This window comes from Elephantulus edwardii, unplaced genomic scaffold (genome assembly GCF_000299155.1).
Source record: "Elephantulus edwardii isolate Elephantulus edwardi_28Jun2011 unplaced genomic scaffold, EleEdw1.0 scaffold00139, whole genome shotgun sequence".
Lineage (NCBI taxonomy): Eukaryota > Metazoa > Chordata > Mammalia > Macroscelidea > Macroscelididae > Elephantulus > Elephantulus edwardii.
In genome coordinates, this window is record NW_006399889.1 from 1,450,946 (window position 1) to 1,466,438 (window position 15,493).

General features: G+C 40.2%; 1 protein-coding gene across 2 annotated transcripts in view; it reads right to left on the reverse strand.

The window, feature by feature from the left end:
• Window positions 1-15,493, reverse strand: part of FRMD4A (FERM domain containing 4A) — an 852,768-nt gene that overhangs the window by 261,508 nt on the left and 575,767 nt on the right. The window contains exons 1-2 of one of the 2 annotated variants that reach the window (XM_006894278.1): window positions 4,107-4,124; window positions 3,299-3,364 (exon numbers count right to left, since the gene is read on the reverse strand). In XM_006894278.1, the coding sequence (XP_006894340.1) occupies window positions 3,299-3,364 (66 nt within the window). In that variant the 5' untranslated portion in view covers window positions 4,107-4,124. Of the gene's footprint in view, window positions 1-3,298; window positions 3,365-4,106; window positions 4,125-15,493 lie in introns of those variants that run through there. The other variant, XM_006894277.1, reaches the window with a different exon arrangement.

Below are 15,493 nucleotides of genomic sequence, written 5' to 3' on the forward strand. Positions count from 1 at the left end.
TATATATATAATCTGTGTGCTAAATCTCCCTCTCAGCAGCTGGTGGGTTCCAGCCATCTACCTTTAAATTGTAGTTTACATTCAACCACTGTATCACCAGATGTCCTTGGACATTTGAGAAAGAAAAGCCATATATTTTAATTAGACCTTTTGGGTAATATCTGTTACTTCATTTCTTGCTGTAGCTTATTCTCAGTTTGAAAAGCAGCTTACTGTCCTTCCTCCTCTATTTCATGTTGGAGTTCTGGTAGTACAATGGTTAAGTGATTGGCTGCTACTGGAAAGCTCTGTGGTTCAAACCAACCCAGGAGCTCTGCAGGAGAAAGACCCGCTGATCACAAAGATTATAGCTTACAAAGCTACAATTTATGAAACCCTACCTATGGAGCAGTCCACTCCCCCAGGGCTACTGTGAGTTGGAATTATCCCTATGCACACCACAACACACATACACCTACACATATGCTCTCTCATACAACTGGCACTATGGCAAGAAGTCCTTTACACCAGGTCATTTCAAAATCTGCCTATTCTTCCATTAGGATTTACTTCATGGTGTTATTGGGATAGGGACTGGGGATTCAAAGGAACCAAGCCACTAATCGAGTCTTCAGATTGCTGGCTGTCACTGGAAACACAGTCCAATAAACAGATAATGACAATGAGATGTGACAAATACTGGGAAACCACAGCAGAGGGCCAGCCAAGATCCAGCCTGAAGAAAGCTCAGGAGTAGAGTCAGAAAAAGTCTTGTGGGGAAATGTTGCCCTAGCTTTGGATTGCAGGTTTAGGAGAAAGCAGCCTGTTACAGGAGGGTGGGGTGGGGGTTGGGAAGGAGAATGTTCTAAGAAGAGGGAATAAGTCTGAGAAGGGATGAGTTGAAAATGCATGCTTCTTGCTTGGCCTAATCCAAAATTGTCTTCATTTTTAAGAGTTGAGGAGAACAGTTTCAGAACTGTGTGTAATTAACCACATTTTCTATGTCTTATGTCCACTTCAGATGCCCCATTCATATTTTCCCAAGGCAAGCTGGCCAAAAGACAAGAATTTAACCTGCCACTTTGCGGTCTTACTTTCTGGTTCACAGGGGGGTTTCTTTCCAAGCCTTTTAACACTGACTCAAGGAAAGCACATTAAAACACCAGACCACTCACCTATAAACTCCTTACAGTGACTGGTACAACTGAAAGGATTCAAATGCCTTCACTAATGGTGCTTCTAATTGAAGAACGATTGCTGCTTCACCCCCCAAATCTAAACCTTTCAGTTTGACTTTTAACAACTGCTAACACTGCAAGCCTTGGAAACTCGCCTAATAAGGGCACAACCCCAAATGTGGGTGAACTCCACACACTCGGACAAATTAATCACAGCACTTCCTCACTGCAGTGGAAAGACTGTACAGCACGTGGAAGTACCCACAGAGGAGAACGTCTAAAGAACAGTGGTACAGCCATTTCCAGAATTTGCATAGATATCAACAAACATGACAATGTATAGCAACTTGGAGAAGGCTGGAGAGCAACGCTTTAAATGGAAATACAAAACACTCAGAATTACAGATACATGGTGGTTACAACCAAGGAAGAAACACAAATATCAAAAATGCTGGAAAGACATTGATGGCAATGAGAATAGCAGTTAAGTTAGTAATAGTGATTATGAATTTCCCCTTCCTTTCATGATTTCCTGTACTGCATTTATGCTGCTATCTGGTAAGTTGTGATGGGGTGACCTTTGACTCATGGTGACCCCAAGCATGCAGAGAACAATCCTCTGTCCTACAGGGTTCTGAGGCTGCGATGTTGAAGCCGACTGATATGCTTGCTTTCCAAGGTACCTGTAGGTGGGTTTGAAGGACTAATCTTTTGCCTAGCAATCTAGTGCTTATGTGACTCCTTAATTGTAGCTCTAATTTAAACACTGCTAAAGCTTTACCTCTTCAAGCTATCAATATGAACTCACCCACTCCCCCTATTTTTATTTGCTTTCAATCCTTCATATACATTTTGCTTTCAAACATTAATTGCAACTAATCAATGCCATTTCTTACAACGTCTCATCAATTGCTCACTGCACCTTGGCTTCCCCTTCACCCTACCCATCCATCTGCTCTCACCCTCCTTTCCCATCCCTGTCAATCGACCACAATTGTTTCTACCTGTGGATAGGCCTTTCCTCCTTAGCTTTCTTCCCCTAATTAGTTCTTCATAGCCTGTTCAACATTGTTATAATATACACAATGTCTCATTGTCCATTTATTTACATTATCTTTTCCTTCACCTACTCCAAAAAAAGTTTCAATAGAAGCAGTCTGTAATAGGACACATGAAACAAAAAACCTCTAAGTGAGTGTTTCAACTGAAGAATCAGTAGTATCACCCTGCCCCCCGACCCCTGCCCCGAGAATGGGCATAAGGGCATCATTTTAACCTCTAGGCAAACTGTGGTCCCTTCTGGTAAAACATGACAGAGGCAGAGAAGCCATGCCAGAAGAGTCTGAGAAACATGGCAGCGAATATGAATGCAACACCGTTACAAGAGCTGGTGTGGAACAACAGGCTGGGAGCTTTAAGTTCTTTGAGTCAGGTTTGCAAACCCCACCATTCACCATTCATTCTCGGTGGCTTTAGGTAAAACAGTGGCCTTTTCAAAGGCAAGCTGAGCAAGAAAGAGTCCAGTCTATGATTCCAATGACTTCTCTGACTTTTCAGACTCCAATGTGTCCCTAGCTTGGGCACTAATTGATTTCTTGCCCGTGTCTCCCTTTCTCCAGGTCTTTGGCAGTGATAGCAATGCTGACCCAGGGGATGGGCTAAGGTGATTACTCAGCCCTAAGAGGCAAGACAGGGCCAGGAGGCTGCTTCTCTTTCTTCCCAACTCTGAAACCTTAACTTGAAAATAATGAACTGTTTTCTGTCCCCTGTGAGCCAGCAAGACAATTCAATCAGTTGTAGCTGCAGCAAGTGGAATTTCTGGTCTATAATAGTTAACTCCTTCCAAGCAGGAAGAATAGCTACTGGCAGTTGTGGCATTTCCTTTTTGAGAGATTTGTAACAATAGGTTAGAAATATATCTGGCCTTGAAGGACTCAGGCGTGGCTTACAGAGTAACAGAGGGGACAAAAATAGCACCTGGGTGTACATAGGAAAAACAGCCTGATGTGTCCTTGTCCTTGTAACAGAGATTTGATACATATTTAAAAATCATTTGCAACGTTCCCCTTCCACACGCTCAGTCAAAATCTGAATGGCAATAGTCTCAGAAGAAACTCTGAAAGGTGATCAAAGTCCTTTACCTGCACTAGCAGTTCCAACTTCCGGTCATCAAGAAGATGGACTTGGCATCGGCGGCCCTCCGTCATCTACGAGAAAAGAGAAATGCAGGTTACTACAGAGACTAGCAGCTTGACATGCTGTTAGAGGGTCCCCTGTGCTCGATCCTACAAGGCATATTCCTCAGGGCAAAATTTCTCCTGGGAGCTGTCTTTGTATAATAACATCAGAAAAGGCAGGATTGATTAATTCTTCATTCAGTTATTAAAATATATTATTGAGCATTTCCTATGCATCGAGCCTTACTCTAGGAGCTAAGTATATGCAAGGGTTCTGCTTTGTGGAATTCCTACTCCAATGAAGACCAACTCAGTTGTTAGAGTTCACTGTGGTTCTGATGACTCCATGTGTATCACAGAGGAACTGTGCACCATGGGGTTGATTTGACTATCTTGGAAGTACAGCCCCAGATTCTTTTTCCAGAGCCCTTTTCGGGTCTAGAACCTCCACCTTTTTTGACAGCAGCCATGGACATTAACCATATGCACAAACAAAGGATTTTATGTTCTAGGAAGGGAGGCATAAAATAGTAAATTCATACATATCCAGTGGTGATTTTTTGTACAATGGGCTCAGTATCTGGTCTCTTTCACCATGCAGATTGTCCTTCTTTCTGATTTCTAGGGAGAATAATCCCTACATGTTAACTCCACTTTATTTCTATCCCTGATAGAAGATATATGCTTACAGCTACACCTGGCTCCTGTCCCTTGTGTTCTTAGGACAGATGTCTCTAGACAGTGTAATACAAGGCACCCCTATAGCATGCACGAGGAGACACAAGCCTAGACTGGATCCATTGGTTACTGTGCTGGAGGATGTCAGACAATCTCTCAGCACTTTAGTTTCACAGGGCAAATGAGAGAGCCAGGGCCAGTGCAGTGCTGGGCAATGCTTTAATAGTTGGCATTCTGGGGCAAAAGTCCTGATCTGGAGCATTTGCTGATTTCCATGTGGCAAAACCTTGACCATGGGCTTGGTGACAGTGTGGTTAAGAGCTTTACTGCTAACTGAAAGGTTGGAGGCTCAAACCTACCAGGCACTCTGAGGGAGAGAGACACCTACTTTTGGCATCTTTTGCATTAGAAATCATACTCTTTTCTGTTCTTCCAGCTAGAGTGTCTATTAGTCAGAACTGGTTCAATGGAAATAGGCATATGGCTGCCAGCATGTCACTGACAGCATTTCCAATTCACAGATTCAAATGACAAAATAACCTCAAGGTATGGACAAGAGTCATAACATAAGTCAATTATATTTTCAGTACTTAATACCTTTCCTTTTAATACAATGCATTTTTAACTATAAGCTTATATATGTTGTTTTAATAATGGCTACATTTACAACTAGTACTTTTTTTTTAAACCATGGACTAAAAACTTCATTAAAGAAAAGCTTAGAAGAACTCTAGTAGTCCTAATCCACAACATAAACAGTCTTCCAAGTATCCTGAAAAATCTACAACCAGGAGAAGATAAAATAGATGAATGGGACCTTCTAAGAATCAAGTCCCTATGCACATCCAAAAACTTCTCCAACAGGGTAAAAAGGGAAGCCACCAACTGGGAAAAAGTATTTGGTAATGACATGTCAGATAAGGGACTCATATCTAAAATACTTGAGCACCACAACAAGATAAATAATCTAATCAAAAGATGGGCACAGGATATGAACAGACACTTCACCAAAGAAGACATTCAGATGGCCAACAAGCACATGAAGAAATGTTCAAAACCTTTAAGAGAGATGCAAATCAAAACAACTATGAGATATCATCTCACCCCAGTCAGAAAAGCAAAATTTAACAGAACAGCAAGCAACAAATGCTGGTGAAGTTGTGGAGAAACTGGAACCCTTATTCACTGTTGGTGAGAGTGTAAAAGGCTGCAACCACTGTGGAAAATGGTGTGGCACTTTCTCAAAAAATTGCAAACAGAAATATCATTTGACCCATCAATTCCAATGCTGGGAATATACCCTAAAGAGACCATAACCGACATCCAGGCAGATATATGCACACCCATGTTTATCACAGTTTGGGTCACAATAGCAAGGAGTTGGAAACAACCCAAGTGCCCATCAACAAATGAATGGATGGAGAAGCTGTGGTATATTCACACAATGGAATAGTACTTTTTTTTTTTTAAATAAAAATAGCGATTGGATTTCCCAAGCTGGTTTGAGTGTGCTCCAACATACCATGGGATGGGCTTGATGGCCTATAAGATTCTTTCCACGCTAGCCTTTTTATGAGTCTATAGCCCCGATTAAAGTCACCTTCTTGTTCTTTAACTACAAGTCACTTCCAAGCATGCCAAAAGAAAGGATGCAATTAATCAAAGGATTGTGTGAACCTGAGCTCAGAAGAAATGAATGTTGCACCGATACCACTGAGAAAGGGATGCAGGGTAAAATGAAAGGCTAGATTTATTGGTGTGGCCTACACTGATGGTGTAACACGTGAGACTCTAACCTTTAGACACCCTTCAAGCCCGGAATTGACTTCCTCCTGAAGATCAGCCTTCAGTCAAACAACAGAAAGGCTCATGAAATGAATAATAACTGCAGGTAGGTACACACTCCTCAGAACAGTCCATTATATGAGACCAAAGGGCAGCATGTGCATCAAAACAAAAGTCAAACATATAAAGGGACAGGAAAGAAGGACACATGAAAACCTCAGGAGGAAGTTAAGAGTTCTGCTGGTGTAGCCCATGATCACTGTACTGCTAATTCAAAGGCTATTCCTCTCTTGCAGTCTGAATCTACTATTAGCTCCATAAGAGAGATGAACAATCTCCTCCAATGTGATACGTAGCCTTGAAATCTTCAGGCAGGTCGGCTACAAGTCAGTTCTGATTATATGGCAAGTGTTTTAGAAAAGGCTTGGCAGGGGAAAAGTTTTATATTCAGGTGACTTCAATCAGTGTCATGATACAAAATGTATCTAAATTGTTGAATGGAAAAGCAATTTGCTCTGTGAATGTCCACCAGAACCAAAATTAAAAATTCAATAAAGAAATAAATAGAAGACCTGAAATCTCCAAATAAAATAGAGACCTTTGAGTTGAATGAATTTTGTTAATAACAAGAAGAAAATAAGCACATGAAAGAAAAGATGCACAGAGGAGATCCTGCCCTGACCCTGTTGCCTGGGCATCAGAGCCCTTTCTCCTGAGCATCTTCTTCAGGAAAGACGGGAGGGAAACTTCTCTTCATGCTTCTCACCAAGTCAGAGCTCACTGACGACCTAAATCCCAACATGCTTCTCACCAAGTCAGAGCTCAGTCATTACCTAAATCAGTCATTACCTAAATCAAACCAGTCTTCCTTGCTCAGAGAAGGCCAATTAAATAAAAAAATTCTTTAATCTGAGCTGTTTTATTTAGTTAGTAAATCCTGGCTCAGAGAAAATTCACCAAGTGAAGTCTTATGTTAGAAAACTAAAAACTACAAAAATAAAAATTTTATATTAAACTTTTTAAATTTTTGAGTTAAAAATTAAAGCTTCACATATCAAACAGCATTGGGGGAAAAAACCCAACCACCCATGAGTTTGTGAACTAAAACTATACACTATAACCAAAGCAGGCAGCCACTGACATGAGTTGGGCTGGTGCAAAGTCCTCATTTGCTCTTTGATCTCTGAACTTCAGCTGTTAATGACCTCAGCAAGGAAACAAGTTTCATCTAGATGCCATCAACTTTGTACAAAGTAAGCATTCAGATTGGTAAAAGTAACTCTAAAACCCCATCAGGCTCATAGCAATCACTCTCCAGATTCAACAAAACCCACTACAAATATAAAATTAGACTGACATAGATAACATCATGTCAAACAATTCTATTAAAAGAATACACCAAAAGTGTTTCATTTCCAATTTCAACAGGTCAGTTGACAATAATTTCACTTTTGATAAAACTTTAGGTCCATAGCAATTCAATTCTCATTAGACTGTATCCACAGTTAGCGGCACAAAAGTGCTAGGAACTAAAACGGTACTATTTTCCCAGCATATTATTTTGTAATTCTTCCACAAATATTTATTATGTGCTTGAGGAAGTTCTATGAAGGATGAGGGGAAATAGTTAAGAAAGAAATGATGTTTGTCCTTTGCATATTTTCAGTTCTTAATTTCTTTTTATTGCTGAGTAATAATGCCATTGCATTGTCAATGAGTAATCCCACTTACTCTTTTGAATCAAACCAAAGAGTTCGTTTAAGGCAAAGCACAATTTAAACTGAGAATAAGAAGAGTACACAAAGCGAACTTTGCTTTCTGAGGAATTACAGGCATCTTGGCAATACTTATATTATTAAACCAGAAACTAGCAATATGATATTTGGACTGATTTACTTAGTGGGCCAAACTGATAACTTGATTTGCTAATTTTATAACTCCGCTTGATTCAGGGAAAATAACTTTTTTTTTTCTTAGAAAAAAATTTTTTTTCATTGCAATTTTAACAAAAGTTTAAAGAAAAGTTGGATTTTCATTCATTCATTGTTGCACATTTTCCTCTTCCCTCCAGTTTACGTTCTTTCTTGCTTTTTTTAGATATTCATTTATTGCTGCACATATCCTCTCTCCCCCCTCCCCTCCCCATCTCCCAGTCCTCTTTGCAAGGTACCTCTTATTCTAGAGTGTTGTCTTTCGTATAATTCCTAATCATATATTCCTTTTAAACATTTCACTACTTCATCTGTTACAATACAGTGTTCATTATCTATCAACCCGTTTCCTGTTCTCCTCCCAACCCTCCCTGTCAGTCCTGATACATAACAGCGGTATTGTACAATAGCTGTCCTTTTGAGACTGAGACATGTCACTCAGCATAATGTCCTCCAAGGCCACCCATGTTGTGTAATGTTTTACTAGTTCATTGTTTTTCAGTTTAGCATTTCATTCTGTGAATATACCATAGTTTTTCAATCCATTTACTTGTTGATGGACACTTGGTTTGTTTCCATCTCTTTGCTATTGTGAATAAGGCTGCAATAAACATGGATGTACATACATTTGTTTGGATGGCATTTCTGGTTTCTTTAGGGTATATTCCCAGCAGTGCAATTGCTGGGTCAAATGGTATTTCTATTTCTAGCTTTTGGAGAAAGTGCCAAACTGTCTTCCATAGTGGTTGAACTATTTTACACTCCCACCAGCAGAGTTTAAGGGTTGCAATCTCTCCACAACCTCACCAGCATTTATTATTTGCTGCTCTGTTGAGCTATTGTTACTGGCGTGAGATGATATCTCATAGCTGTTTGCCCCTTGCATCTTTATAACAAAGCTTTGAGCCTCATTTCCTCACAAAATCTTAGGGGCAGAGACATTATCTTGAATTATTTACATTCTATTTTAGAAAAATATTAGCTATTTTATCAGATTATATCAAATATTATTTCACTTATTATATAAAATGAAATTTTAATCACCATAATAAAGAAGGGACAATACATCACTTCCTAAAATTATTGTAAGAACACACTATGTATAACTGGACATACTCTGATTAAAAATTTTATTCTTAGGTTACATTAAATAATCTTCGGACATTAAATAATCTCACCCTGCCTGCTTGGTCATGTAAGGATGTTACCATGTCCTGAGATGTTAAGTTATACAAAAAGTTCTCCAAATTCATAGCTCTCTCTCTTTAGTGAAGCCCCAATACTATGTCCTGGGGAATTTCTAAGCAGGTTCCCTCTTTTGATATCTCTCCAGTGGAAAGTAAAATGTCTCTGACAAAAAAAAAAAAAGCCCAAGGAAGTGAGGCTAAAACAGAAACTCAACTTTGGACAATCATAAGTATGAAAGTCTACCTTTCTTTTGACAGCACCGTGGTAGGTGCTTTATAATTTGGTTTGGTTGTTTCGCTTTGGTGTGTTTTGGATTTTTTTTTTAAATTCTCTAAAGCGGGGCTGTTTTTATATTTCGTGCTGATGTAATATTGGAGTATCCTATCTGCATCATCCATCAGCTTAGAAAAAGCTTTACCATTTTGGGTGTATACAGAGAAAAGGCAAACATCTGGATGCTTTGTCTGGCTTGCCAGGCAAACTGCATTTTTCTTTTGAATACTAACAATCATAAAATAATAATGCTCGCCTCTCTTTTCATTTTCAGCTGCTCAGGCACAATTGGGGCTCTGGCATCATCCTCAAAGGGGGAAAAATCCTGTGGAGAACAAGGCTATTAGCTGGCTACCATTCCAATTAGCTGGCTACCATTCCAATCATAAATAGTCTTGGTATAGACAATACATGTCTATACCAAGCTGTGGCCTGCTAAGTACTTATGCAGCCTAAAGAACTTAAGAAAAAAATAGCTAGCTTGAAAGGAAGCTGTATGTCCATTTATCTAACTTATCTCTGAAGATGTAATGTGAGTCATGAAGACCATTCATAAACATGAAATTGGATTATGACACTGGTTTAAGTGAGCACAGCAGTATATAAATAAAACGGCACATGCACTATAAAGTTAGCCAAGAAAATGGGCAGGCTTGGAGGCACAGACGAGGCAGCAAAATAAAAACAGTTCATGTTCAAGGGTCCAAAGGTTATGGATTTCCTCCCCAAATAAGTATTACTTAACATATCGTTCCTTTCCTTTTTATTTTCCTTTTAAAAAAATGGGAAGGAAAAGACTAGAAGAATGATAGTCTGAGGTCAGTCACAGGAAACAGTACAGAGCTTCCTTCTCAGCTCGTTTGTCTTAGACTGCCTTTATTTTTAATGCATAAAGTCCAATTTGCTCATTGACAAATGAGAATTATTACTGTCGCATAGCTAACGTGTAGATTCAGTCCCCGACACCCTCCTCTCCCACCTCTGGGCAGAGTTACACAGGAAGTTAACTGTGATGTTTAAGGGAGTACCACAGAAAAATACCCCCAGAACAAAACTCAAAACACCACGACCACCAACAACACAAATCTGTTGCCCTTGAGCTGATTTCCACTCACAGTGACCCTAGAGAACCCAGCAGACCTGCCCCACAGAGCCTCCACGGCTGTAATCATCATAGAAACAGATGCATCATCTCTCTTCCTCACAACACCTTGTGGATTCAAATTGCCTGCTTTTCAGTTAACAGGGGAGCACCTAACGGGGATTTAGAAATATATCCACATGTTTACAGACTTCTCATCCACAACAGCCTGATGTATTCCTCATCAAGATGAGGACTGTTCATTGTTAGGTACCTTCAAATAAATTACAATTGATAGTAACTCTAACCTTGCCCTGTCTGTGCCATCCTCACACTCTCTGCCACGCTCAAGTTCATGCTGCAGTCACTGTGTTTATCCATCTCCCTGAGGATCTTCCTCTCCTTTGCTGACCCTCTACTTTGCAATCAGACAAGGACTATCTGTTCAAATATAGCCTTCTTTAGGTAATTACCGAAATGCAAGCACTAAGTACATAACTAGTTAACTAATGGCCCAAGCCCTCTAAATAGCAAATTCAGGATTCTATCTATGAACTGAAATCAGCATGTGCCCTTAATATTCCGGTATAAGAATGCTGACTGTAACAGGCATAGGAAGGCAACCTGAAGAACATTCTGCTGCCCATACCACTGGGGGATAGGGAAGACAACAGAATTCAAGGCTTGACAAGCCTTTTCTTAAACACTGCCTAAACATTTTGGGCTGGGAAAACCTCAAATATGTTTTATTAAGACTATATGCTCTCAAAATTCAAGCTCAAGTAAACTCTATTTTCGTATGCTTTCGATTATCACCTTTTCTCTGCATATCATTTCTCCTCTCTCTGCTTTGTGTGTGGGAGAATGAGCCCATTCTTAGGTGTTCCCTCTCCACTTTTTCTTGCTTCTTGCCAAGTAATTGATGTACTGTGGTATGAACATATGGAAGAACAATTCTGAAAAAATAATCCTAGCTTCATTGTTTGTAATGTTTTATAGAAATGAGATCCAGTTGTGCAAATTACTCAAGTACAACAGGTACTGAGGTTAGGGGCGAAAACCCACATGTGACTTTAAAAGATAAAAATGAAAAACTATTCATAAGGGTTAATAATATTCCTAAGTTACCTAGGGCTAATTTGTACTGAATATGTTATCACCAAGAAAAAAAGAACTATAGGAAAAGAGAGACAAAGGCAGAGAATTTGATTAATTTTCAGAATCAAGAAAAGTGTTGTTTTTTTTCTTTAACTCAGTTATCACTTTTTTATGGTTCTGTTCAAAGTAAGGTATCAAGTTAAAACATATTCATTTTAAGACAATAAATATATGAAACAATAGAATAAGAAACATTAAAGGCTCATTAGAATTATGTAAGTAAAATCATTAACATTTATTTCTAGAAATTGTGATTATTCCCAAAATAATTAGAAATTCTGTTCATAAACTATTATCAAACAGAAAATGTAAGTTCCCATCATCCAAGACAAGGACTAAACAGTTCGTCTGCCAGCACCATCCATTGACTCCAGCTGCCGCGGAACGTCCAAAGGATGCCAGATGTATTACAACAGCACCTCACAATCTGCCCTTTGACCCAAGCCATTTGGTGGCTCAGAAGGAAATTCCAAAGACATGACTAAAACTTCCCAGTACAACTCATTGTTGGAGTATCTGCTCTCTGGGTCACCTCAAAAGAGCTACCTCTCTCTCTCTCTGTACATTAGTTTACTTTCTCAGAAACAAAGTGTCAAGAACCAATCAAGGAGCCCTGGTGGGGTAACCATTGAGAGTGCAGCTGCTAACAAAAAAAATGATGGTTCAAATCCACCCAGCAGTTCTGCATGAGATCAGCATCCTTAAAAGTTACCACCGAGCCCTCTCTCCTCCTATTTCTTTTCAGGAAGAGGTCCATCCTTTGGGGACGTAACTTTCTAAGAAATCTATTTTTACTATTTTACTATCCCCGATCCAAAAAAGTTACCGCCAAGAAAACTCTACAGATCAGTTCTACTCTGCTACATTGAGTCCCTATGAGTCATAATCAATTCAACTGCACCAAACACCACGGACCAACTAACTACCAAAGAGTAGAAGGTGGCATGTCTCTCTGCAATAATTAAGCACAGGCAGGAGAGGAGCAAATGCATCCTATTTATTTTACAATCCCCTGAAATTCTACCTAACAGCACATTATAAAGGCCTTCAGTCCACCTAAAATCTGCTATAAATACTCACCTCTCCTGGCCCACACTTAATCCACACATGGAAATATTAATAAGATTTGGTGTAAGAGTCAACAACTCAATCCATAGCTGACCTCCACATGGTGTGCAAAGACTGTAAATCACACGGGAAGAGACTGCTCATGTTTCTCTTAAGGAGCAGCTGATGGATTTGAACTGCCTGCCTTCAGGTTGGCAGCGCAGTTCCTTATCCACTATGCTTCCAGAGCTCTAAGAGCACGAGGAATCTCTGCTCACAACATACAAATGTTGAAGGTATGTTTTTTATTATCATTTTCCCCCGTATGACTCATGTTCATGTCATTATTTTGCTTTTAAGTGACATATATTAAAATAAAATGATAAAAGAGAATGGAGAGAATAGAGAAAATGTATTAGACACCAGAAGTCTGATTCAGGGAGACCAATTTGGTCCTTATTTTGCTCTATGTTCTCTAGCAAATGTTTTCACCTCTGTTTTTACCAAACTGGTGGCACAGTGCATGATGTGTTGGGTTGATAATAAAATGGTTGTTGGTTTGAATCTACCAACTCGTGTTCAATGAGAGAAAGATGGGGGAATCTGTTCCATTAAGTTTTATAGCCTGAGGAACTTGATAATATGTTGCCATGAGTCAGAACCACTGTCACTTGGGAGTAGGTTTGGTCCTTCTCATGACTATTCTACAACTAAAGGATGGAAAAAAGCAGGCATGAAAGCAGGCATGTCTTTGACATTTCCTGACTACTGAACGCAGCTGTAGTTTATAAAATCCAGAAAATCATGGAGTATGGAGTTTACAGGCAAATTAATATGACAATGCAGTGCTATAGAAAAATTGAGACAGCAGTGTGTTCTTCACAGCTCAACCCTTTGCAGTTTCTATCTGTGAGGTCATACATAACTAGGTGAACTTTTCATATTTCCTGAGGAGACATGAAACATGAGGAAGTTGCCTGGATCTCTCTCCTCTGCCATCATTGCTGTTGTTATGTGCCCTTGAGTTGCTTGTGACTCATAGCGACCCTATGTTGTAACAGCCCTAAACCCTGCTCTAACTTGTGCTTATCTTACTGTCTCTGACCCACCTATCCCCATTACCCCAGTCACTGAGTCAATCCATCTCATTGAGGGTCTTCCTTCCCTGCACTGTCCCTCCTGCCTAGCATGACGTCCCTCTCCAAGGACTGGTCCCTCCTTGCAACATGTCCAAAGTATGTCAGACGAGGACTCAGAATCCTTGCTTCCAGAGAGCAGCCTGGTTTCACCCTCTCCAGGACAAACCTGCTTGTTCTCCTAGTGGTCTATGGTATATTCAATACTCCTCTCCAGCACCACAGCTCAAAGGCATCAATTCTCCCTAGTCATTGTCCAGCTTTCTGACACATAGAAAGTAATTGCAACAACCATGGCCTGAGTCAGGTACATTTTAGTCTCCAGACTGACATCATTGTTGTTCAGTACTCTGGAGATGTTCCTGACAGCAGACTTTCCCAATGTAATTCTTTTTTTTTTTTTTAATTTCCTGGCTGCTGATAACAAGAGTGTTGATTGAAGAGTTAAGCAACCCCTTTCATTAGTAGCAAAATAATAATAATAATAATAAATAATAATAATACTGTTTTCTTTGATGATGCAGAAGTCAGAGTGTTCAGGGCTGCATTCAGAGGAGTCTGAAATTGTTGAGGGTTGCTGCGTGGAGGAAGGAACATGCCAGTTCTCTGCCTTTGTGATTGTGTGGACCACTGCAAGGTGTTGAATATTTACATTCCAAAAGAGGAAGACCAAGTCTAATCTGCTCTGGATGGAGCTGCAGTACAGTGCTCAGAAAACATGAATGAATAGTTGGACCATTCAGCAAGGGCAGCTGAATGAGTACAACCAAGAGTCTCCATCAGCAGTCCAATGACCCCAGTTGAATAGAAATTCTCGTCCCAAGCCAAGCAGAGTACAAACGCCAGAGAAACAGGAGAGTGAAAAGTATGTCCAATTTATAAGACCTTAAATGTGAGGACAAACAAATTGCCCGGATGTTGAAGAGTTGTGTCTCACATATGGGAAGTCAAGACACGGAAGTCCAACAAAGGAGCTGGAGTGGACAATGACTCTCCCTGTGTCTGAAAGTCAATACTGGGATAAAGTAGCTAAGAGGAAGTGGGCATTGGGACAGTACAATGCATGGGTTCTGGAGTTAAGTTACACAACACAGCACCTAGCGGTGGGTCCCCCATGGGGCGGGGGTGGGTGCAGCTGAGACCCCCAATCCTAGACAGCACAAGAGTTTCTGCACGTCATTCACACTAGCTGGACGCCTAGAGAACAGTCATTTCATTGGTCCTCTTGCTGCTAGTGTAGCTCCCAAAGACAAGGGTTTCTTAGCTTCCTTTTAGGTAATACTCATGGTTCTACTGATAGGAATCCTGGATAAACAGCTGATAAAGTGCTAACCCAAAACTTGCAAATAGAACCCACCAGCTACTCTAACAGAAAGGAGTTTTCTTGTGTAAAGAGTTAAAGTCTTGGAAACCTAATGTGGTAGTTCAACCCTGTCCTATAGGGATACAGGGAGCTGTGATGGCCTAGTGGCAAGAAGATGCACTGCAATCCTGAAGGCACATGGTTCAAGTCTACCAGCTGCTCTGTGGGGGAAGGATGGGCAATCTCCTCTCGTGTGATTAACTGTCTCTGGAAACCTTCCACAGGGTCAGCTGTGGCTCGGTTCCAACCCAATAGTACAAAACAACAGCACAACATAGGGACACACAAACTGTACTCAATATGATGGTTGTGGGTATTCTTACCCAAAACTCTTTTCTTTTTCTTTTTTTTTTTAAATACCAACTAACCACATTCATTGCACATCTACTGGCTTTTGTTTTCCTTCCAGGCCTAGGAACCCAGCCATCTTTGGTCCTACACAAAGTTGGGCTTTACCATATTTTTTTGGACAGGGAAAGGAGAAAGAAGCCTAATCCTTGCAAGTGACTGGGATCTGGG